Here is a 25,449-nt window from a genome sequence, read left to right on the forward strand (position 1 = left end):
TCAGCCCCTCTGGCCAACACCAGTAGGAGGTAGGGTAAAGTGTCTTGCCCAAGGACACAACGAGCAGGACAGAAAGCCCAGGGATCGAACCGGCGACCTTCCGGTTACAGATGCGCTTCCCAACCCCCTGAGCCACGGTCGCCCCAAAAGCCTTTCGCCAATCTTCGTTTTCTTTTTCAAGTATCTGTTGATTTTGTTTTTTCTTTAGACACAGGCTCAGGAGGGCTGTGAGGCACTCTCTGCACCACTGTTGGGGATATGTTATTGCCAAGTAATAAGTACGTAATAGTGCACTAGTTTTCCTTTTCAAACAGACTGTATATAAAAGATACCTGTAGCCACTGTGCCATGCTGTCCTGAGTGTTTTTATAGTCGCCATGTCAGTGTTGACTCTTCACACATCGAATGAGCGGTGGTTCTGTAAAACCAAGAACTCAAGCTCATTGATTAATAGCTTCTCTAGTCACTGCCGCTGCCCCCAGGTATACCCTGGTTTGTCCTCCATTCTGATTCTAATATTGATAAAAGTTTTCAAAATGAACTAAAACACTGAACCCAAATGTTTCCTGAGCTCACAGAGCAAGGGAGCCAAAGACCATTTCTCTGACTTCGACAAAGAGAAGCCTTCGTGCACATCCACAGCACTTCTGAGACTCTAAAGCCACATCCATCTTTTAAGTACAGTCTTTTCATTTAGTCATTTCAAATTAGGAGTCATTTTGTTTTATTAGAATCCCCACATGTTAGTAAGCTGGCATAGAGTACAGCCTCTGTATCTTGAAAGTATTTTCATTATGTCTTCATGGAAAAAGCAAAAAGAAACAAAAAACAAAACCCAGAAGAACGCCACTTTATATTTCATCATAAACCCCCAATGCTTAGGGAAGCTTTAAATGTAGCAATAGTTAGCTTTCAGTTTGCCTAAGCTGTCACTCAGCAGGGTTGTTGCTGGTTATGTCACAAAAGGGATACCGCTGAGCACCTTCACAGAGAGCTAAAGTCGGTATATTCAAACGCAGAGGTAAGGTAGGCCCTCAAACTTAGAAATCCTCTTTTGATTTGAATTGATTAATAAGCTGTACAAAATGAAATTGCAGACTAACATGTGAACTAACAAACATTTACATTTATTAAATTGTTAAAATACAGTAAGTGTAAAATACAAACAAACAAAGAAAAAAAAAAAAGAACCAAGCATACTTTTTTAGTGAACATCACTCATCCGTCTCCAACACTGAGGGCAGTTGTTGATATACATGTGATCTCCGTCCACTGGAGGTTTAGTTTCGGTTAAACGCAAACAGTGAAAGCTTGGAAGAGGGATCCAAAGACTTCTTCTTCTTGGCACTACTTTCATCAGCTTCGGCCTTTTCATTTTCATTTTCCAAGCCTTCTCCTCCTTCTGCTCTTTTCCTCTTCTTCAGATCTGCTGCGTCTCCGCTCTGGCCTTTAGCTCTTTCTGTCCATGACTAAAAGAGAGGGGGGGGAGGAATAAAATAGACAAGGACCGCACATGTTAATTACTGCACAATACAAAAACAAAAAATTGTATTGTTGTTCCGTCTCTATACAGGCTCCAAACCACCTACGTGATGATGACGAAACGCACACATGGGCACTCGGGCGTGCACTTTGAAATTGCATCCTGTCACGTATAATCACTATTGACAGCATGCATCTCTTTGGCCTGCTGGCTCTTTCCCTCCTCGAGCCCCCTCCTTTTCTCTAAGCCGACACAAGAGGAAGTGCTTTTCTGGACGTAATGGAGCCAGGATGAATCATCAGGCCTGGTGTGTGCAGTGCCAGCAACACACACACACGTGCACACGCGCACACACGCACACACACACACACACACACACACACTACACCTCCAGTGCTTAATGAAAGACTGTCATTAACCCATGCATATTCACACAAGCAAACACACACACAAATGTCACCATTACAGAGCTGGTAGATGGTACAAGCTTTGACATATCACTAATCAGCTGCTGCTTTATTGAATATGGACTGAATAATTTTATCAACACACACTCGCACACACACAGACACACACAATGGTCGAGCCGTTTTAGGCTAAAGTTAAGCCTGCAGGGCCATCACCTAGGTTCTTTTTCTGTAAACATACAGTTGAAATGTACTTATACAAGCTAATAAAAATCATATCAACTCCTTTGATTCAAACTTGAAAGAAAATTTCATTTTTTTTTTTAAAAAATGTGAATGTTTAAATAAAATAAAATAACTGGCAGCCCCCCCCCCAAAGTATCAATGAGGTAGAAACAAGAAACAAAGATATTGCGTTTTTTTTTTTTTTTTTTTTTTAAGTTTTCTACAGTTAGTCTCATCTTTTCAAACTGTTGCAGCTGTGTTTGTTGGTGTCAAACGGGCTGGCCCAAGTACTTCAGAAACTGCTGATCTGCAGTTTTCCTGAACAACCATCTCTAGCGTTCAAAGAGAATGGTGTGAAAAACAGAAAATATCCAACAATATTCAGCTAAGAACAAGAAAGTGTGCAATTTCACACATGCTTGCCAAAAGAGAACTGGTGGATTGGAAAAACACTGCCTGGTCTGAATGAGTCTCAATTTCTGCAGCATGCTAGGGTCAAAATTTGACAGGAAGAACAAGAGAGTGTGGATATAACCCACCCAGTATTTAAACAGTTTAGACTGGTTACAATCGTGGTGTTCCGCTGTAGGAATATTTTCTTGGCACACTCTGGGGATCGCTTTGTATTAACTGAGAATCATTTAAACTCCACAGCCTACACGAGCATTGTGGCTGGCCATGTCCATCCCTTTATAACCACAGTGTTTTTCTAATATGACTACATCATTTTCTGATAACTACATCTGGCAACGTAACGTATCATGTCGCAAAGCTCAGATCTTATTAAACTGGTTTCTTGAACATGGCAATGACTCTAATGATCTCGCATGGCCTCAATCCAACCTTTTGGATGTGGTGGAAACTGAAATGTGCATCATGGGTGTGCAGCCGACATTCTGGATTCATCTTTCAGAACAGCTGAAAATTCGGATCAGAATTATGCTCCTGCTGATTGACCAGCCGATCGTCTCTCATGCATCAATGCTTTGCGCCCTCAGTGCCCAAACACACTTGACTGGGCTCCCAGGCAACAGGCATCCCCTCACCCCCACTTCCTCCTCATCCAGCTTTCTGCTGAGAGTCTTGATGTATGCAGGGTCAGGGCCAGTGTACCACAGAAGCACTCGGCTGGATGAAAGGACGAGGCGTGTCATTAGTGGCACAACCACCCTCATTCACTCACCTATTGACTGACCACAGCTGAGACACAGCATTTCAGAGAAAAGTGGTTAAAACCAAACCCTGGATTTCTTTTTTTTTTTTTGTTAATGTGACCCTGCAGGACTCTAATGACAGTACAACAACTTAATCGAGTGATTTTAAACTTTTGAATACATTTCTTTATATTTAGGAATCTACTTATCTATTTTATTCAAATCTGTAGACCTGCAGTCATTTTTAAAAATAAAAAGCTTCAGCTGGTTGGACAGCTCAAGCGGTACTGATGAGACTATTCGAAGCAGTTACGCTGGTTAGACTAGTGATGGGTGAGTTTTCAGATGATCTGTTGCTGGGAAGCGGTACAACTAGCTCCCATGTTCTCAGCTTCTCATTAAAATGCGAAAAACATTTCAGTGCTTGGGAGGAAGAGAAGAGTACACGTATGGATACATTTCTCATTTGATGTGAAAGAAAATAAGACACTTTGTAAACAGTGTGGAGCAGCTATCAGCACAACACACTCTTACATTTTATATGTTATTCACCTGAACCAATTTCAGATCGAGTTTACTATAATTTTATGATATTTTCTCAACTGAAACTAGACTAAAACTAAAAGAATTTAGATGGTTAAATTATGAGTAACACTAAATTCTAATTTGCTGAACACGTGCCCATCTTTGATTTCTGAATGGGAATCAGCTTGGAGTAGAAATATGGCCAAAAGCTGAAGTCAGCTTATAAAAACTGCAAATTGTGCACACCCACATAAAACTTAAGAATCCTTACAAGTGGAGGGCTGAAAAATGGGATTCTCTGCATTTACAATTTCAGTTGGGTTAATGAAATTATAGACAAGGGTGTCAACGGGGGCTCCGGGGGTTGAGGATCAACCTGCCAAAGACTCCAATCACTGGACAGCTTTGGAAATTTTTGACATCACTGTTTTAGCAACCCCCCTCCTCTCTAAAACCCTCGATGTGTTATACCAGTCTCTCCTCTGCCGACAGCGTCCTGAAGCGTCCCATAGCCTCCTTGATGACGTCGGTCTCTTCCAGGTCAGGGTTGTCGGCTAGGATACTCTTCCTGTTCTCCTCCAACCAAAGCTGGAAGCCTGTCTTTGGCCTAAATGCACAGAGAAAACGAGAAATGCTGCCCTGTTTAAAAACGCTCTACATGTAGAATCTGTTTTTGAACATCCCAGTGTTCAAAGGGTCTAACCGTTTCTTTCTTTGAAATCTTTTACCTCTTGTTCTCAGAGTTTTCTGCAGGTGGTCCTGGAGGCGGGGTGTCTGGTCGTTTCTGCAGATTTGCAGCTGGCTCTGTGTTCTCCTGAACCTTCTTATTAGCTGTCTTTGTGGCAGCCATCTGCAGCAGAGTAGACTGAGTCTTCACAGGAAAAAAAAAGGACATTTTATTGTTTTGAAAGATGCAGTATCTTTTCCAGGTACTATCATTTTGAGACCTCGGCACAGCTATGTGGAGACATGCTACAGCTTTAATTTCTGAGACGGTACCTTGGTTTTTGGCTTGGGGGCCAGAGGTTTGAGGATGGGACTTTTGCTGGGTTTCCCCCCAGAGCTGCTGAGCTGAGCTGACTTCTTGCTGGACGTCATGTTGTCCAGGATGTTTGTTACTCGCGGCTGACTGGATGAAGCTGACATTTTCCCCGAACCAGGAACCTGAACACACCAAAGCAATAACAAAGTTTAAAGAAAAATCTTAAAGATATTGTATATGTTCCTTATAGTCAACAAATCACATGAAAAACAGCAACAACAAAAACAGTGCGTTTCTTCTTCTTCTTTGCCGCTGACTCCAAGGTGACTGAGCCACACCCGGTGGCTTACCAGGTACTTTATTAAGAAGAAAGCCTGTATATAAAAGATGGAGGCAGGAAAGTGATTTCACCCATCGTTTTAGTTTTTATACTGTACTTAACTGAGCCTTGAAGGCTAGCCAATACTTATCCCTCAAAACTGTAAATACAAAAAAGTTGCACAAAATAGTTTCCCACCACAGAAAATTTATTTTGAGTGTCTTCATAGTTTTATTTTTGAAATACACCAATTTCTATACACTGCAGGAAAAACGAAAATAAATATTATAGTGCAAATTTGCAAAAAAGCAGCATATGCATCAAAATAAACTATTTCCAGCAGTGCAATATGAGTCCTAAGCATCCCAGAAACGACACAGAAAGTCATTAAGTCAAACATAACTTTTAAAAACACCAGTATAAGCTCATAAGGCCTTGATGGGAAAAAAGTACATTTCCACGTCACTTCCGGTTTCGGGCAGGTCATGGCGGACATGCGATAGTTCGTGCTGATGGACGTAGGAAGTGTTATGAACAGCTGATCGGATCGGCAAATCGTGTTTCTGGAATATTATGTTTTTGTTGCTGCAAGTGCTTTTTATGCAGTTTTTGCAAAGCTATATGTGGAAGGAAACAGTGACCGAGGACAAGCTGATGGCATAAGATGTAAGTACAACTCCTCCGGTTTCATATGGAAAAAAATTATTGCGCTAGCTTACGTGGTTGCAGTGTTACCGGGATTTAAAAATAGTTACGCAAAACGGAGCGTGCCCGCTCTGACCGGTTTTAAAGGGTTAAGAACCACTTCTCTCTCTTTAAACCTCTTACAGTCTTTATTCATATTCAAAACCAAAAGAGTCTTTTGTCTTTTATTAATGGTTAAACATCAAAAAATGACTAAAAGTCTTTTTCCATTAGTACCTACTCGGATTGGCTTGAGCGAGTGGACTTGTTTTCTATTACAATTGAGTGCTACCTAATGTGTGTGGGGTCGTTATAGCAACACGGCCGAACGTCCTGTGACATCATCTGTGTGCACCACAAATGCCACAACAAAAGAGTTGGCAGTCTCATAAGACCTCATCAGATCGCCTGGAACCCCGGCCAAGCATGTTGTAAAAAAAGCACCTGGTACCGAGTCGCGTAGGTAATATTGGAAAAGGGCTATAATGAGACCACATCCTTGATTTTGACGAAATGAAAATCTAAAAAGTCACAGTTCTTACCTTAAAAGGATTTGCACGTCCCATTTTACCAACTGAAAAACAAGGAAGTGATTCAGATAAAATTGGCTGACCAAATTCTTCAGTCAACACCTAATAACAGGTCTTGTTTCATATTTGAATATTAAAATGGGCTTGGGTGATGGGAGCGGCTGTCCCACTTTAATCTTACTCTGAAAACCTTCCAACAACTGACAAAGACTTGAAATGAAATCAAACCCAGCTAAAACTCCACTGACAGAGACACCACAAGTGTACAACATGAGGAGGACAGTACATGGCTATTGGGTTATTTGGGTTATTTGTCCTGCATCACGCTAAAGTGACTCACCATAATACTGAACATCTAAGCTGGCTGACAGATATGCGTTTACTCACTTGGTGTCGGAGACGGCTTGATGGGTGAGCCGGCTTCTTTAGCAAACGGGTTCACACCTGACAGACATGGAGGAGGCGTGTTAGCATGTTAGCAGTAGCACTGGCAACTTGTGCAAAGTAAGAGGTGGAACTGACGTTTTTTTGTTTCTGTCGCCTCTTCCGGCTCCATCTCCTGTCTGTCCTCTTCCTCCATGAGCTCTTCTCCTCTTTCCTCCTCATCCTCTTGCTCCTCCTGCTGATTCTGTCTTCTGCTGTAACGTCCTCCCGCTGTGACATCGGTGTGGCCATACCTGTGCAAAAAGAGAGCGAATACTGCTGTTTTCAATCTGTTTGTAAACTATAAAATAAATTGGAGGAGACTGGTGAAGGTTTTACACTTAAAATGCTGCAATAAATGTTACATGGTTGATATTTGTTCTTCCTTCATCCATATAAAAATAACATATAAATAACCTATATTTAAAAAAAAATTGTTCAAGGTTTCACATCATAAAAGAGCTCTGCTTTTTTTTCCTTCTCTCACCCCAACCGGTCGCAGCAGATGGCCCCGCCCCTCCCTGAGCCTGGTTCTGCCGGAAGTTTCTTCCTGCTAGAAGGGAGTTTTTCCTTCCCACTGTCGTACAAAGTGCTTGTTCATAAGGGGTCATATGATTGTTGGGTTTTTCCTCTGTATCTATTATTGTACGATCTACTGTACAATATAAAGCGCCTTGAGGCGACTGTTGTAGTGGTGAATTGCTTTTTTAACCAAGTAACCATCTCGTTGAAGAACATGTATCAGCTGACCTGCTTTGATAAAGATAATTTTATTGAAATGACACACTCGTTGTGTGGTATCTATGCTGCGCTCAGCAGTGACGTGAAGTCGTCTGACACTGCTATAGGGTCGTCACCCATAAAGGGTGAGGTTTGTTATTTTGGCCAAAGCCAGACAGTCCAGATTAATTTACACAAACAGTGAAAGTGATGCATGCTTTTTGACATTACCCAGAGCCCCGTCTCGTGCTGGAGTATTCAGGCTCCTCTTCCTGCTCCTCTTGCTCTTCTTCCTGCATCTGGTTGGATTTCTCCAGAGCAATCTCACTGAGCCGCTGTGCGAGGGCCATGCGTCTGGATCGGGATGCGTATCGTATGGCCAGAGTCACCACATTCTGGGTCATCATCTCTGCCAGCTCCACACAGCGAAACTCTCGCTCCAGTTTGCAGGACAACTGTAAGAAAACAACAACTCTAAAAAAATCTGTACTTTGGGAGTGTCTCGATCACCAAGTGTTTGCAGCGTTCACACTTACTGCAAACATCTTCATGAGCAGCTCCTGCTGCTCCTTCTGGGACTGATTCTGAGCGTCTTCATCTATTTCGTAGCCGCTGGAGGACAGGAAGCTGTAGTGGTCGTGGAAAAGGACCGAACGCCAGAACTGCTCCTGAATAACAGAGGAGGATGTTCAGCTGTTACTGGATCCATGACACCACTGAGCCACCTGAAAAGATCTGAGGACTGGATTACTTCGATAACCCATTGTCCAGGTGCTCATTCTTGTGTTTATTTACCTCCATCTGCCCCTTCTCTGTTGTGGTCTGACACAGGGGCAGCTTGAAGGGTAGGATGGCCACGGCCGGTCTGGGCAGGGTGGGAGGATACCTGGAGCCTTTACATGGAATACACCTAACAGGACGAGGACAGAAGGAATGTCAGCCTCTAAGAAGCAATAATTAACCAGCATCGAGTATCGGCTCATATGCACTGAATGCATTAGTTTAGTCACTTTTTATTTCCTGTTCAAACTGCTAAATCAATGAGCTGTGATGCAGATGAAAGCTCACCTGAGCTGCTGAGGGTTCTCGTGCACTCCAACCACCCAGTAGTGATCTGATTTGCTCTTGCAGGTCTCTCTGGTGTTGCACACTGGAGTCCATGTGTTGCCCAGGGAGCGGTTCAGCATTCGCACCACGCCGTCTGAATCCACATAGCACGGGGTACCTGAAAGACCACGAGATGTATTCCAGGACAGGTTGTTCCAAATCATCACCAGCAGCAAAGTAATGATGCTTCCCATGAGATTCTTTCACATTATAATATCTTGACATACTGACCCTCGGCTGTGAAGCCGAGCCAAGACAAGTACGATTTTTGAGAGAGGGGGAGGGGTTCGCCACTGATGAGTTGCCTCCTCTTTCGACTGAACTGCAACAGCTGGACACCCAGAGCCTGTTCTCCATCGAAACCTGTAGCTGGTGGTGGAAAACGAGACACATGTAAAGAGCTGGAAGATAACACTGCAAACTGCAGTACTTATATTTGGAGAGAGTGGAAATTTCCAGACACAGCTTAACAGTGGGGGGTGGCCTTTACTCTCATCTCTTGTGCTGCACATTTTACATTTACACTCTGTGGTGACTCCATGTGGTGGAAAGTAAACTGAATGAACGGAACTGACATGCAACAATGACACACCGACAGTTACATCACAAAGCTAAGAATAAATAAATAATTCCTAATTTTATTTTTGAACCATACAAGCACATGCAATGTGCTGATTATCACAGAAGAGTGTGTGTGTCTCTAACCCCGATGGTAGACGACGAGCAGCTGCTCTCCATGTCCTGCCATGCAGACCACAGGCCCTGGCAGGCTGAACAATTCTCTCTGTACTCCTCCGATGGAGAAGAGCCTGATCATCAGCGTGCTGGTGGCGACTGCTGCCCAGCCTTGACCCAGACAAAGCGCCCTCACGTCCTCCCCTTTAGGAAGGTCGACCATCCACTCCTTATTGGTGTCCCACGAGGAGAAGTGAAGGCACTGCAGCTTACTGGAGAGAGAGAGAGGGGGAAAATACTGAAAGGGGAGAAATAAATAAATAAATCCCCAGAAGCAGGTCAGGTGGAAGTTTTACCTAGCGAGCTCTTCTGTGCTGGGGCAGGCCAGCAGCACGGCCTCCTGGGACAGATCAGCCACGGTGTGACCCAGTGAGTTGGTGAGGTGCATGGCGTGGTGCACAGCCGTGTCGTGAAACTCCACATCGATGGCGTTGTCCTGCTCGTCGTTGTAGCCTCGCACTATACCCACGGAGTTCCACATCTGAGGCACAGTTTGCTGTTATGACATGCGAGCAACTCAGATTTACAGTGTAATGACTCTCAGTGTGTCCTACCATGAAGCGGTGTGTGAGATGTGCAGGGGTGGAGCCCGGCTGGAAGGCTTTCTGGGGAGGAGTTGGCACGGGCCCCTCGTAGACAGGACGTAGGGGCACCGCTGGGGCTGCTGCAGGCGCCACAGAACTGCCTGCGTCATTGTCCTGACCAAGCTTCAGTGATCCTGTGTCTGAATGAAAAAGACAAAAACAAAAAAATGGAATAATTTCAGGTGATGTCTCCATTCATGTGAGATGTATGCTGAGACATGCTGTGATGATCACAGTTTCACTTCTTCTAAAATCTGAACACCTTGTAACTTTAATCACCTAATTACTTTTTTTCCCCATAGATTAACATTACCAGTTAAAGACAGCAATAGGCTAACCTGAAATCCAAGTTCATGCTACAGACTTTCTGATCAAAATTCAAATAAAAACTCTAAACACTTGTTTTGATGTTGAACTTTTGCAATTGAGCTCTTTAGTTAAGATTTTTTTGTGCTCTTTGTGCTTCTTACAGTTTGTGTAAGAACTATCTATATATCTACCTATCTATATCTATCTATCTATATATATATCTTTATCTATATATATCTATATATCTCTATATCTATCTATATCTATATATCTATCTATATATATATCTATATATATAGTTATTTAGTCCCACTTAGACAGCTAGTGCCATCCCTTCTTCGCAAGAATTTCTAATTTCCTAATCTCAATCTTTGAACGTTGTGTTTCCTGTGTTTTGTAATACACTTTCAATTATTTCTGACATTTTAAGGACCAAACTATTGCTCGAGAACATAACTGCAAGATCAATCAATGATGAAAATAATAGTTAGGTACAGCAGGAGTTTGTGATGGCCAGAGCACCTCGCTTTTATCTTCCATCTGTATTCGCCCCCCTTAATGACCCCATCTTCACCCACCTAGTGAGTTCTCGTCGTCCAGGAACGCTCCTCTGTTCTTCACCCGCCCAGTCGCAGGCACCAGGAAATCGTCATCGTCATCGTCCCAGCCAACGGCTTTCTTAGCTGGAGACTTTGTGTCACTCAGTCCTTCATCCATCAGTCTGTCATCGTCATCATCAAACAGGTCATCATAGTCTTTTGCAGGATTTTTTGTAGCGACCTGCTGAAAGTCCATGACAGATTTAAGCAGCTTGAATTTAACTGAACAAAAGAAAAAAAGGGAGACTTTGAAGCTGGGCGTGTTTACAGTTGTGTTATGAACTAACCGCAAACAACGCTCAACTGGTTATAAATGCAATCCGGTAACTGAACAATCTATGGACGCTGTTGTTCCTGAACAAAGAATATGCAATAACACTAAAAGGCATTAAAAAACTCTGGGGCCTCTGGATATCTGGGGCCTGGATCTCCTCCATACCTGCTTCATGCCCTGGGGGACGGGGCTATGGCTCCCCACACTCCCTAGCAGATCGTTACATGGAGAAACCTTTGGAATGCAAGCATGCTGATCCACACAGGTGTACACACGGGTGTTCACAGACGCGGACTACACCTTTCTTGGCTGCTGCCTCAAAGCACATTGTGCGTTGTCTATCTTGCGTGCTGCACAATAGCGTTTAATATTTAGTATCTACTGTTATCTACTGCTAGCTAGTTTATTGTGATGGTGCTGTTTTTATTATGTTGCTCTTTTTTTGTCTACTTTCTCTTCTGTTTTTTTTTTTCTCCATACAGGTGATCCAGGTGTTTTGTTTGTTTTTCTTTCTTTCTTCCCCCCTTTCTCACCGTCTCTTCTCCCCTCTGTTTTTCTTTCTCTCCCTCTCTTTCTTTCATTCTTTCTCCCTGTCCTATCCCCCAGTCTGTCTGTCCCGTTTGTAGCAACCGAAAATAAAATAAAATAAATACATAATTATAATAAAGGTCAATCAAATGGACCAATATGGCAAGGCCATGATGATCCACTTGGTAAAATAAATCCGCTTGGCATCTTTCTTGGCCTTAAGACAACAATTCTGATGGCTAAAGATCCAAACGGGACAACAAAGGAAAAAAAAGGCATTAAAAAAAAGTAGTGATAACTTCCTGATTTTAAAGGTTTGACCTGTAAATTTATGTTTTACAAGTGACTTGTCTGTAGTTAGATTTCCTTTTCTTACGGCAGAGATCTATCCCAGCTAATCTAATGAAGAAAGATAACCTGCAGAGCTGGATGAGTCTCAAAATCTTACTTCATGGTACAGGGATGTACAGAGGGGGTACAAAAAAAGGTTACTTGAGCAGTACCTTGGTTGTATTGTTATCAGCTGTGGAGGTGCCGAGTCCGTCCAGCAGGCCCAGGCAGCCCTCTGTGTCCGTGTAGGCAATATTGCTGCCTGATGGATGCCAGGCCAAACTGCACACTGTGAAGCCTTTCTCGTGTTTCTGCCTACAGCAGAGAGCAGAAAGCTTAAACTTTAGTGATGAGCAACATCGACTGTTCAATGTTGCTTTTGGCAGAGACGACAAGAAGATTGACATCATCTGTGCACAAACTATATAAAGAGACACAAGCCCAAGAAAGAACACACGATTTGTTTAATACAAATACTGGGGGAGGGGGAAAACACATAATAAACTATTTCTTTAATGATGACACCAGCCTTTAAGTCTCGGTTATCTTTAGCCCTCAAGCACTGGGAACCAAGGTAAACAATTTCATCAGCATCAGTCCCCTAAACTGGTTTACCCGTTACCCGTCATATATATGCTTTTAAATTCACTCAGCGTCTGCACAGCTTTGTTTCCTACCTTTCCACACACAGCTTGCTGTTCACGTCCCACACTGTAAGTAAACCCCCCACGCAGCCAGCTGCCAGGAAACGCTCGCAAGGAGACCAAGACACCACGTTAATGGGCTGCAAAAATGAAGGAGGGGAAATCAAATTTAAGAAAAAAGAAAAATAATGATTGAGTTGTTTCGGCTATTTAATATCTAAATAACTCACTCACTGGTTTTAATAATAAAACAAACAAACAGTAAAAACTCCCACAAAGGGGTTTAAAATAAATTAAATAAACCTTTAATGAAATAAAACTACCATTCAATTCTTCTTTAAGGTCAGACTAAGAAGTGAATAATATATATACTAGGAACAAAAGTACCTGGCCACACCTGCTAAAAGGTATAGTCAGTATTTTTTTTAAGGTTATTTAAAACATAAAAGAACATTGTACTCAAAAATATATCTCTTCATTTGTAATTACATCTTCCAACAAACTGATGTGTTCTCATAAACCTAGAATTAATCAATTAAAAGTTTATACAAGGGGAAGAAGTGACTCATCAACTTGTATCAGACTCCTTTCACAAAGTTTTGAAGAGTAAATAGAATGAGTCCTGCTAAAGGGTGAGGTGCTGCAACAGGAAGCCATCATGGCAACAATGCAGTTAATTAAACTTCTTCCCTCCCAGATATTTCAGGATCTATTGTAAATGATATTGTTGCAAAGTGGAAGGGTTTAGGAACATGTCAAGTTACAGAGCGGGGTCACCAAGTGCTGAGGTGCACAGGGTGTAAAAGCCTCCAACACTCTGCTGATTCAGTAACTGCAGAGTTCAAACCTCCTCCTGTGGTGAGAGCTTCATGGTGTGGACTTCAATGGCTGAGCTGCACCTATAGACAGTTAGTACTTTGTCCATATAGTACTTAAGCAGTCTCAAGCTAAACCTTCTTCAAAAAAAATAATCGTATCTAGCCTTTTATCTAAGTGCTGTAATCACAGAGTGGTTTCACACAGTGATTCTCCCATTGTATCAAACAGACCATTAAAATTTTTACTTTGTATTTCTGTAGTGAACACTTTCTTTCTAAACCCAGAACTTTATTTTAAAACCTGTGTTTGCACTATCTGTGCCTTTTGCAATTATCTTGCTGTGTAGTAAAGGCCATCCAGGTGGCAAGTCCAGTTCTACTATTTTATTAGCCTGGTCCTCAACATTAAATAAGTAATGCATGTCTGCATGTTTCACCCCTGCAGTGTACGAATTTAACTTGCATCCCAAGCTTAGTAGTGCTAGCTGATAACTTAACAGTCCACCCTTCAAACTAAATGTATTCATTTTTAATATAGAAGAAACATCCCAGTCCAACCAAAAATGTGATGTCCCAGATGCTGCATCCTTCTTTAACATACAGTCTTTGGTCATGATGCCAAAAGTAGTGCTAAATATTGCTGTACTACTTAGCATTAGCAGACAAATAGATCAGCATATTGATGTCCTAGACAGGATTGTGAGGCCATGTACACAGTTACAACAAATACTGCTTATACTGATAGTCAGGTGTACAATGTGCACCACGTCGACAATACTGGACCTCACCTGTGCGAGCAGATCATCGGACAGAGTGCTCACGTGGTCCCAGGAGCCTCGCTCGTACAGGTGTACCTTGGTTTCAACAGGAACAGCTAAAAACTGACAAATGCAAATGTTTTGTTATTTTAGGACTGATGTCTTTCTCGCTCTCATTCAAGGCAGCAAAGAGACGTGTCCCCAACCTTTCCCATCCCGGGCTGCCAGGCCAAACGACACAGAGACTTGGCGTTAGTGACGTCATTTGACTTCTGCAGCAGAGGCCAACTGATCACCTGAGTCTGAGAAAGAAGATAAAAATCATGTAGAAAATCAGAATTATGTGCATTTTTCTAATGGAAAAGTGCTGAAATGCTGATATACCTGCTCCTCAATATTCCACACCACCACAGAGCCATCACAGCTAGCAGAGGCCTGAAAGACAAAGGCGACAGTGATGTGATGTACGACAGGTGTGCTCAGGTTATAAATTCTCTTCTCTCCTTTTTTTTAAAAAAAAAAAAAAACACTGTGTGGTTCTCTTTTGTATTTATACATTTAAATTAAAACTCTAAATGGAAGTAACCACAGTAATATGATGAGGAACAATGGGGCGTGGGTTCATATTAAGTTGCAATGAAATGAAGATATTGTCCCATTTGTAACTCAACACAGATACTCACTTCAGCCTCTGTGTTGAATTTCTGCTTTCAGACACAAGGTTCACTCACCAAGAAGTCATCTTTGGGGTCAAAGGTGACGCTGAGGACAGGTGCCTCGTGACCCCTGAGGGTTTTCTGTTGACTGCTGTCTGACACCTCCACCACCTTAACCATGAAGTCACTGTGGAAAAAGGAGAAAGGTAAGCTGTGTTCACACGTCACCGACTGCCTGCCAGTGAGCAGCGGCATAGTTGAGAGGAAGGGTCCATCAGCTGTGACCTAACACAAGTGCAAATTGTCAAATCAATGAACAAGAGGAGCAAAACATCACAGATTTCCTTCACCGTCTACCAGAAGGTAGATGCCGAATCTGCCCTAACAGCCACAGATGCCTGAATCTGAGCAATCAATCCCACTACTGAAATTACCAGGGTGAAAATAGCAGCATCAATACGGCACCTTGCTCTGTGCTTTTATTACTGTCATAAACCTGTTTAGGGCAAATCATTTCTGGCAGCAAACATACGTTTATCTCCAATCTGGACTAATCAGAAACCAATCCGCCTGCGAGCTGGAAACATCACAGCTGTGTGGAGCTGATTCTGCACTGAAGGAACAATAATGAACCTAATGGGATCACCTTGTGCTGTAGCCATAAACACGCACACATACACACACCTGGGGGGGGGGGGGGGCAATACCGTTACGCACGACTGCCTCACCAGGTGCCACGGGAGAAATTGAGGCAGAGAGGACGCGCATGGTTTAGCAAAGCAGAAGTGACATTTGTTCATCTTTCAGCATCATTGGTGGAAAATATCACGGAAGCAACACATGAGTGTGTCTGGTCAGCTGTAACTCAATTAATTCTGAAGGTTTGCACCTGACATCAGGTCATGTCACAGGTACTCCAACTCTTCCAGCACATCAATACATGCCATTGCCAGAATGTTTGCTGTGTCTCCCAGCACAGTCTCAAGGAGACTCCAGTGCTGGGACAGTTAATCTAGGAGAGCTGGACAGGACAGTAGAAAGTCTTTAACCCATCAGTATCTGCTCCTTTGTGTAAGGAGGAACAGGATGATTATTGCTAGAGATACAAAGTGACCTCCAGCAGGCCACAAGTGTCTGACCAAACAATCAGAAGCAGACCTCATGAGGGTGGCTTGAGGATCCTAGGTCCCCGACTGGGCCCTGTGCTCACTCTGTACTCACCATGGAGCCTGACTTACATTACATTACATTACCAGAATTAACAGACAAGAGCAGGTACGTGTGAAAAGGTCTGGAGAACCCGTAGAGAAAAGTTATACATTATTCAGCATGACCGATTTGGTGGTGGATCAGTGGCATATCCATGGAGGGATGCACAATTCTCTACAGGCTAGGCAACAAAACCATGACTGCTAATAGGTATCGGGATGATATCCTTGGACCCACTCTCAGACGCTGGTGCAGCGCATCCTGGATTCCTCCTGGTGCTCAACAATGTGCGGCCTCATCTCATTTGAAATGTCCAAACTGTGTAAACACTGGGCAGCAACAAATTCAGACCTGGACTGGGTTCTAATGGAACGTGAACTGGCCTTTCCATTTACCCCCATTGAGGTGTTGGCTCAAAAACCGTACAATAAGATCAGGGAGAAGATCCCCTCCCCCATCATTGTCTCATAAGGAGCAGGACCCTACATTGTCAGGCACACATTAAAGTACACATTATTATGAGAGAGAATGCTCAATATGAGAGGGATAGCTCAATAGGTAAAGTGTTGGCCCCGTGATTGGAAGGTCAGGGGTTCGATTCCCCTGAACGGCTACCCTGAGGTACCCCTGAGCAAGGTACCGTCCCTACACACTGCTCCCCAGGTGCCCAATGGCAGCCCACTGCTTCACTAAGTGAATGGGTTAAATGTAGAGAGGAATTTCCCCACGGGGTCAATAAAGTATACATTATTATTACATGTAATATGCAGGGGCCATGTAAACTACAAAGTACCATCTGAGCTGGAATGAATGAATGGACTAATGATGTGGCATCCTTTCATTCCTTATGAAACTCCCCAAAAGGGAGTTTTTCCTTCCCACTGTCGCCAAAGTGCTTGCTCATAGGGGGTCATATGATTGTTGGGCTTTTCTCTGTATCTATGAAGCGCCTTGAGGCGACATTTGTTGTGATTTGGTGCTATATAAATAAAATTGAATTGAATTGAATTGAATTACACACCACCCAGCCCATATCTGTATCTGGCAATGAGCCAGCAAAGTTAGTTATATTTTAACCTTAATTAATGCTCCTTCAAATATCTAAGGTATTACTTTTATCCTGTTTTCATTTATATCATTTCAGTTCAGCACAAGCTAGCCAACTATCAAGTACCTGGACCCAGCTGCAACTCTCGAGCCAATGCTGTTGAAGGCGACGTGTGTGGCATTGGTGGTGAAGCGGGTCAAGATGCCATCTGGATCGCCGTCAGGAAATGTGTGGATCTGCACGGTGTTGTTGGAGCTCGCCGTTACCAGCTTGCCATTCTGTGGAGCAGAGAACACATTGGTCCAAACATCATTTGTATGATGCAGAGTGTCACCGAATAATGATGACATCTGTAGAAAAGTCAGAGAAAATCCAACCTTCAGTGCCAGAGAGTAAGCCTTCTCCCCGACAGTGATAAACTTTGGATCATCATCATCCAGACTCTCCCAGATCCGAACATCTCCGTCATTTCCGCAGGTTACAATGAACCTGTGGACAATTTGATCAGGCTAGTTTACAGAAACTTAGTGCAGCATAAGATTGATGAAATGATCTGTTTAAATTATTAAGTCTACCAGAAACCAAAATCAGGACTGTGAACGATTTCAGTTTAACGTGGCATAGAATTTAAATGAATCACATTTTACTCAGTTTCAGCTCATTGAAAGACTTGTGTTGTCATTGATGTCACTGTGAGACTGATGCGCTCAAGTTCATATGTCCTTGCCTGGTCTGGTCTGACTAACCTGCGGGCTACACTAATAATTTAAAGGACATGCTTGTAAAGCAATACTTTCACAGGCTGTGGGCCGATCATAGGTAAAATCTGAGTCTTAAACGCAATCAGATCACAGCTTTACTTGTACATTAGCTGTCACAGTCAGTGCTCAAAGGGAGACACTTTTTTGTTTTCGGACTCACCTCCCAGTGTCATCAAAGCACACCTCGGTGTGTCCTTCAGAGTGGCCGTAGCGCATCGGCTTCCTTTCACATGGCATTTTGACAAAGCACCAGACTGAAGAGAGGAGAAAACACGTGAAAACCTCTTCTTCTATCAAGTAACACAGTCTACACCTGCTCCTCCGCCACTGCTGCCTTATTAACCCATGGAGAGCTAAGAGCAGAGTTGAGCTAACGCTAACAATAGAGCTAAATATAGCCGACCACACTCGTACAAACTCCACGGTGTTCACGGCATCAGACACTAAACCACCGGAGGCAGTTTTACACTGAGCTGTGAACAGAGTATTTCGTTAGAAATCAACTTACACGTTTCTTGGGTGGACACACTCGGTCCTCTTCTCCTGAATCTCCCGCGCTGCGTTAAAAACAAGGAAACGTCACGTCACGACTCCCGCCAGCAACGTCATGACGCAAATTTTGTAATCCCTCCCACGTTTGAACGAGATTTGGGGTTTATTTATTTATTAATCCATTCATTTATCGAAAGGCTATTTACGACAGATTTTGGACAGTGGTTGAGACACACGCTGTTATTATACTATTCCAGTGTTATCTGAGGAAATGTGCCTTAAAGCATTGAAACATTTTTTTTTCTGTCGTTTTCCGACAAATTTATTTTACACTACAGTTGGATGGTGTATGCAAGTGATACATAGATTATATAATTATATAATTAGGCTCTTGTCTGTTAGAGGACTTTAAAATGTAATATTTTAATGTACACATTTTAATGTATTATCATTATTATTATTGTTGTTATTATTGTTAGTAGCAGTAGTATTATTATTCAAGTATTATTATAAGTCAGACAGGAGTCTTTCAGTTCATCTCACATTTATAATTCGAACAATACATGTATTGTAATTTTAATTTTAAAAAAATCATTTTTTTAAAGAAGGAATGAAAGAATATAATTTCACTTGATTCTCATTTGTTTGGATAATCCACATTTTATTTTTCAGACTGACGCTTTCCACTGTAACACACATGGAAACATAGTGAGGGTATAAGACTAAAGTCTATGTAAATATTCACTAAAAAAACCTTTTTGTTTAATTATTTATTTATATGAACCTTTTAATATATATATAGATTATGCACCCCTCAGTGTTTTCTCAGGGGATACTTTGATTAGTGGAACAGGAAGTTCTCTGCTGGCAGACATCAGTGTATCTGAATATTATATCACTGATGTGTAATATTGTACCAGGACATGTGAAGCAGGCCTAAAGCTTAGTTATGTGTTTTAGTCTACACAGGGCTGCCAAATGCAGTCCTGTACTAACATAAAACCTCAAAAGCAAAGTTCTTGAACTTGGAAATCCACTGTATGATGCATCCAATATAACAGCGCACGATGGCTTCGCGTTGCTGAAAACCCAAGCTCCTTAATCAGCTCCTACGAGACAACATTAATACTTTATGTACATGGGTCAGGAAGATCAATAGACATGGCTCCTGAGTCTCTCCATTGCCTGGCTACTGACTTGTGTGCAATCAGGGTGATGAAACAAAGTTTGCCACATGAAAGACAAACAAGTATGAGAAAGTGATCAGCAAGTGTCTGGTTTATTTCATGTTTAAAATGAAAACTGTAATTTTCTGGCTTTTATCCCATGAAGGATTAAAAAATAGTAGATGCTCAATTTCCTGTGCTACAAGAATCCCACAAATATTTCATCTGACAAACTGAGTTTAAGTCAACACAGAAAAAAAGGAGCATTTTCTCTGTGGTACATTGGTACTGAACCCAAGATTGCAAGGGGACGTCCTTAAAGCTGAACTAAGATGATTTTATAAATAAACTAAGAAGCTACAGTTCTGTGCAAAAGTCTTGAGTCACCCACCGTTTATTCATTTATACTGTTTTGTTTTGCGCAGACACACACACACACACACACACATATGTATGTACAAGTAAACCATTCCTTGTATGTGCACACATACTTGGTGTATATGTGCACAGCAGAGTTGAGCTAATGCTAGTATCAGAAAACTGATTCTGATTTGCAGGTAAAATGTATCCGTGTGCGGCCCTGTCACCTTAAAGTAAGCATGCAATATGTCGTTTTGGGGTATTTGCTGAAACTAGCTCTATATTATTATATCTAATTTTGAACAGTAACAATGTAACAGAAGCTCAAAAACAGCCTGACAAAAGACTAGCGAATAATCAGTCTCTGTTTCAAATACTGAAGTAAGAAACACCGTGGTCCCCAAAAACATGATGGCCACATGATGAATATTTCATACATACAAGTGTAGCTACTCACGCAAGTCACCTCAGCACATTTTCTTTTTGTTTGCACTGACGTTGCAAAGAGGCTGAACAACACACAAATCAAATGAAAAATCTGCATTCCACACCAGCTTTGCGTTTGTGTGTGTGTGTGTGGGGGGGGGGGGGGGGGGGGGGGGCGGTCTTTTTCATGTCCTTATCTCCCAAAGAAGCGCTGGCATTTAGAGGTGTCCTTTACCAAGACCAGGATGAATTGTTTTCAGAGTGATACTTCAAAAGCAGCATTTTCCGTACCATTAACTTGTCTAACTGTGACACAGCTGCAGCGTGAACACGCAGGCATACACATGATGTACTAAAAGCTATCCTAATATGACAACAAACAAACAAATAAATAAATAAACTCAGACACACAACAGAGGGCGTGTAAATCAAATTTATTGGTGTGTGTATGAATACAATATATGCTTATGAACAGTTTCTCAGTCACAACAGGTACAGGTTAGAGGCACGGCTGATGTTAGGACACATTTACAGAGGCGCTTTCAAAGACAGGCAAACGGAGCAGATCGATGTAGTGCTGTCGCCACCTCGTGGCTGGAGAGAAGAATGCAGCCCAAATGAACAAGCTGGACAAGAGGCTGACATTTCACTGGCCTGTATCTGCATTCAAAGAGACAAGAGCACATCAGTCCAGTTTAAGCCGCCCTTCATCATCAGCCACGAGTTAGTTTCAGGTAAGCTGCTTTCACTGCTGTCATTACCTTGATGAGTTTGGTGGTGGTGGTGGGTGGGGGTTAGTTGTTCTTAAGCCCCGAATGAGGACTAAAGAGGATCTTTTTTTTAATGTCAGGTCAGCAACCCTCAGTGACTGTCTTCAAATATTGCTTTCTTTTTTAAATTTAAAATTAAAATAAATACAAGCCTTCTTTATATAGCTTTTATTTTGGTCCTGTTTGGGCATCTCTCTGAAGCTTGTTTTCTGTTTTATCGTATTACATTTGATCAGAAATTTATAAACCACTTATATATAAATAACTGTGATTTTGCGTGTTTCTTTTATGAAAAGCTGCAAATTTTATTGCTGCCTTTCAACACAGCAGCTGAGAGCTGAAAGGCAAAAGGAACGACATTTGTGCTAGGGTTTTAATTAAGTCTCCTTTCCTGTCATAATGCATCTCTAATTTGCTTACATGTATTGATTGCCAGCAGGGTGTTTGAACCCATTTTGTGTAGCAGATAAAAGCCCAAATTAAAAACAGCATCCTTGTTGTCAGGTCCATCAGGTCCTGATTCAGTTTCCTGTGCAGGATCGAGTAATCCATCTGGCACAAAGCAGTTCTCTCCAAAGAGATTCAGCTGGAATTTTGTGTTATATTACATCAATGTTTAAAGATGACCTTATATACTCTATATATATACTCTTGGACTCTGCTAGTAGCTTTCCATTATTCATTTCATACTGTGCTTGGGTACAGACCTGTAGTTCTTCGCTCTCTGACGTGGGTTGCTTTGCGTCTTTTTGGCCTCTCGTTTAGTCAGATTTGTTCTTGCTGCTTGTTCATCGCAAATACAAGTTTTGAACAGCAGCTGGGTGGAGCTTTGCTGCTCACATACAGAGCTACATACCTCAGATGGACATATTAAAGATATCCCCTTTCAGTGACATCATAAAGATCCAAAGAATGGTCTGAGTGTTCAGAGCAGACAGAAGCCTGAGCCTTTGGCTCTCAATGATTACTTGCACATACGCCGACCTCGTTATTTGACCTTTCGGAATGAATGTTTAATGAGTAACAGTGCATAGATGTGCATGACAGAAAATAAGAAAAGCATACTAAGTACTTATGTAGATATATTGCAAGGCTGGGATGAAATATCATGAAATGTAGAAATTTGTTCAGTTATGCAGTTAGTGAAAAATCCATAATGCTTGCATATTACTAGATACCCCCAGAGTTGCTTTACCTCAAACATTTGACTGCACTAGCTGTGTTCAGGGTTCAAGACCATAACATTTCTATGATCTTAAAATCTTCTGTAATGAAGTGTTGGCTTGCTTAAGTCAAATCTCAGGCTGTCTCGCCACAGTCCCCTTTAGTGGTTGTTTTCTTGTCCTGTGAGGCTGTCACTCCTAAATATTGGAAGGCTAAAAAAACAGCAATTGCCATTGTTTGCTATCACAGCAGCAAATGGAACTGCAGAGCAGATGACAATCCTTGGCTCAAGATCGAATCTTTAAACCTCACGTAACAGCAAACACTGTTAGAATTTAATGGCAGTACTTTTGCCAAGGTGAGCTTCTTTTGCTTGTCCTTAGTATGAGGCCTGATTTGGTTAGTCACACAGCACAGGCCGCGTCACACTTAATATGGTATTGTCTGAGATAGTCCCTGAGCTGAGGTGGCAGCGGCAGGCTGTCTATGCCTCGGTAGGTGGTGCAGCTGCAGATCACTGCCCTGCACAAGTGCTGGAGGGAGAAAGGGAAGTTCCTTGGCAGAGGTCTGGAAAGGAGTGGCTCAAAGAAGAGGCAGGTGGCTGGGTCGCTGTAGTGCCTGAGCAGTCCCGTCACACTTGGATCACGGTACATACACGGGTCACGCACATCAAAGCTGAAACGCTTGCCGTTTTGTTCAATACGTGCATGTAGGGAACGGCTGTAGCGCCGAAAGCTCACTGAGAAGAGAAATTCGTCCTGGGCAGAGTCCCGGAGCAGAAACGTGCCCTCGGGCTGGCCCTCCAGCAGCTCCTCTGCCTCAAAGCGATTCAGCACGCCCCAGTAGCATGGGTTGTTGTTGATCTGTAGGAGATCTGGGACCAGGATGTAGTCCGTGTGTCCACACCTACCTTCTTCATGCCCATGAGCACAAGAAGGGTCCCAGTCCTCCAGACTGGTGCTTCCAGGCCCAGGGGAGCAGCATATGTCCTCCCATGAGATGGGGGTTTGTGGTGGAGAGGTAGTGGATGAGACACTAGGTTTGAGGGGAGCCTCCATGTCCTTGAGGGCACTTGGGTGGGTAGCATGATTTTTAATAAGGTGCCAACATCGAGCCAGTTCAGACTTGGGTGAGAATGGGCACTTATCCTGCATGAGCTCTGACACATGGATCTTGCGTTTGGACCAGAAGAGCACCGAAAAGGGTCGCGAGGAGCCCGATGAATGATGGTGGTGATGGTGGTGGTGATGGTGAGAGCGCAGAGGGAAGCACTGGCCAACAGCATCCTGAAACTTCTGCCGCAGAGAGCGCCGTGACAAGGCCTTCCGACACATCACATCGATATCTCCAGACGTCAGTGTGTCCCCTAGAGCGCTGCAGCTACATTTCCTCTCTCTGCGCCTCCTCGAGCAGGATGATGACCGCACACCCAACTCCTCCGTCCCGTCCATCTCCATGCCTCCAGGGCTCGACCCATTGCGAGAGCTCCGGGAGCGTTTCTTCCCCTTCCAAATGTAACTGTCTGCGCTCCAGCTGCGGAAGCCACTTTTGGGCCGAGTGTCTGAGCCCCGGGGCTTCTTCTCTGACATGCCTGCTTCCACCTCGCAATCTGTGACGAATGCAAAAACAGAATACTCTGTGACAACTGTACTATGTCTTAGATTTGAAATATGCCAGAATATGAGTATGAGCATTTAAAAGGTGTCTTTGTTTATCTAAAAAAAAGTTTCTTATGATATAGGGGTGAATAAGTTAATGGGCTATGAGAGAAATCAATGTAAAGCTCTATTATCTAACTGGCACCATTAGAAGTGCTTTGTGACTAACACAGAACCCTTCGAGAACTTTCTGTAATCTAGGCTGCTGTGGACTCCCACTGCTTGTTCCTATACTGATCATCATCTCCAGTGGCAATAAATCTAATTAAGGCTTCAGAAACATCCTGCAGACAACAGCGGACTTGTTCACACAAAGCTGAAGATTCTTCAAGCTTCATTTAGAAATAATTCAAGAGCAAAGTCACTTCGAGACGTGTTAGTTTAATACCTAACATTTCTATTTGCATCAGTTTGCAAACATCATCACTGACAATCCGACTATGATCTAATTAAAGGCAACAGATTGTATACAGCAGGAGATTTAACATCAGACTGGTAATCGCTCTTTGTTGCTATTACCTCTTTGAAGATTAATGCATGAGATTATCTTACCTTCCTAACAGTGTCAGAAATAGAGCTCCACATCCATGTTATGACCACTTGTCCACTGCACACTGTGCCTGCAGCCTTTCTTTACCTCTAACAACCGACAGACTGCTCTGCTTCCTATATAATTATGATGCCAAGTCCCTGAGGGGGCAGCAGTTTCCTCTCCGCCCTGGACGGGTCTGAATGAATAACAAGAGGTGGAGTGGGGTCGAGCCAGCAGAATGGTTGGGGGTAGCGTGGCAAGGAGAGGGCGGTCTCAGATTCAGACTGAAACACCCTCCTTTCTGTCTTACATCCCTTCTTACATGTCCATTGATAAATTCCATCTCCCAAAAAGATCAAAGATAACCACAGCAGTGAGAATTTTTTTGGTCCATACACAAAAGATATATATTATCCGTGCTCATAATTTTTTCTTTATGTTGCTTTGAGTTGCTTTAACCTGACCAGGACCACAGCTTAACCTAAAAGATCAAAGCGCATTTCATGAAAAGCTTTAAGTCTGTCTGTGGAGGAGGTTATGCCTCAGATTTACAGGCAGTCTGTATGCCTGATTAATGATTCAGCTCTGTGGAGGAAACAAGGAAGCATTTTAAAAAGCTTTACTTATTGATTGACTAACCTTTGAGTTTCCCAGTTAAAACTTCCAGAAAGTGCTGCTGAAAGGACTCATCTGTCAGCATGATGTCATGTGTACAGTGTGCGAGTAGGAACATGCCTCTGGCTCTGCATGACATTTTGGAAGATCTATAATTCATGAAACAAATAGACTACATCTATCAAACAAATAATATTACTCCCAGTAGTTTAATGTGTGTGTGTGTGTGTGTGTGTGTGTGTGTGAGTTTCTGTGTGCCCTTTCTGCTCAAAGAGATAAAGGATAGTCATCAATAAATCCCTGACATCTCAGATAATGTAGTGACACTCGACTTCCTCTTAACTGAATATTTAATGCTTTTCACATTACCACACAGCTGAACAGGGTAATAACACCATGTGTTGTGGTCAACAACTGGATCAATTTATTTTGCTCAAAACTTTGTAAAAGAATT

The 25,449-nt window shown here is 42.6% G+C and overlaps 2 protein-coding genes across 3 annotated transcripts; both read right to left on the minus strand.

Annotated features, from left to right (window-relative positions):
- Nucleotides 1-943: 943 nt before the first annotated feature.
- On the minus strand, nt 944-18,408 carry wdhd1 (WD repeat and HMG-box DNA binding protein 1). Of its 2 annotated transcripts, none has more exons than XM_006804429.3 (26): nt 18,321-18,408; nt 17,973-18,066; nt 17,429-17,540; nt 17,178-17,329; nt 14,870-14,981; nt 14,523-14,573; nt 14,345-14,440; nt 14,169-14,261; nt 12,596-12,702; nt 12,092-12,233; nt 10,766-10,967; nt 9,849-10,018; nt 9,591-9,775; nt 9,265-9,506; nt 8,791-8,928; nt 8,521-8,677; nt 8,248-8,362; nt 7,989-8,120; nt 7,684-7,907; nt 6,832-6,986; nt 6,697-6,753; nt 6,322-6,353; nt 4,794-4,958; nt 4,523-4,665; nt 4,266-4,401; nt 944-1,469 (listed from the first exon to the last, which is right to left on the minus strand). In XM_006804429.3, exons 2-26 carry the CDS (start codon nt 18,047-18,049, stop codon nt 1,281-1,283), a joined length of 3,384 nt encoding a protein of 1,127 aa, XP_006804492.2. In that variant the 5' UTR covers nt 18,050-18,066; nt 18,321-18,408; the 3' UTR covers nt 944-1,280. The 2 variants fall into 2 exon arrangements, with proteins under 2 accessions (XP_006804492.2, XP_035769598.2); XM_035913705.2 differs by having other exon boundaries at nt 10,766-10,970.
- A 3,480-nt stretch (nt 18,409-21,888) lies between these two features.
- socs4 (suppressor of cytokine signaling 4) lies at nt 21,889-24,496 on the minus strand. The gene is made up of 2 exons (XM_006804430.3): nt 24,401-24,496; nt 21,889-23,799 (listed from the first exon to the last, which is right to left on the minus strand). Exon 2 carries the CDS (start codon nt 23,777-23,779, stop codon nt 22,595-22,597), a length of 1,185 nt encoding a protein of 394 aa, XP_006804493.1. The 5' UTR covers nt 23,780-23,799; nt 24,401-24,496; the 3' UTR covers nt 21,889-22,594.
- Between the last annotated feature and the right edge of the window lie 953 nt (nt 24,497-25,449).

This window comes from Neolamprologus brichardi, chromosome 1 (genome assembly GCF_056152115.1).
Source record: "Neolamprologus brichardi isolate AB-2024 chromosome 1, ASM5615211v1, whole genome shotgun sequence".
In the NCBI taxonomy this organism is placed as follows: Eukaryota; Metazoa; Chordata; class Actinopteri; order Cichliformes; family Cichlidae; genus Neolamprologus; species Neolamprologus brichardi.

Excerpts from the sequence above, each read along its gene's own strand:
- wdhd1 (XM_035913705.2), bottom strand. The coding sequence starts at position 18,049 with ATGCCATGTGAAAGGAAGCCGATGCGCTACGGCCACTCTGAAGGACAC. Across the intron at positions 17,541-17,972 it reads TGCTTTGATGACACTGGGAG|GTTCATTGTAACCTGCGGAA; the intron begins GTGAGTCCGAAA and ends AATTGTCCACAG. Across the intron at positions 12,703-14,168 it reads CCGATGATCTGCTCGCACAG|CCCATTAACGTGGTGTCTTG; the intron begins GTGAGGTCCAGT and ends TCATTTTTGCAG.
- socs4 (XM_006804430.3), bottom strand. The coding sequence starts at position 23,779 with ATGTCAGAGAAGAAGCCCCGGGGCTCAGACACTCGGCCCAAAAGTGGC.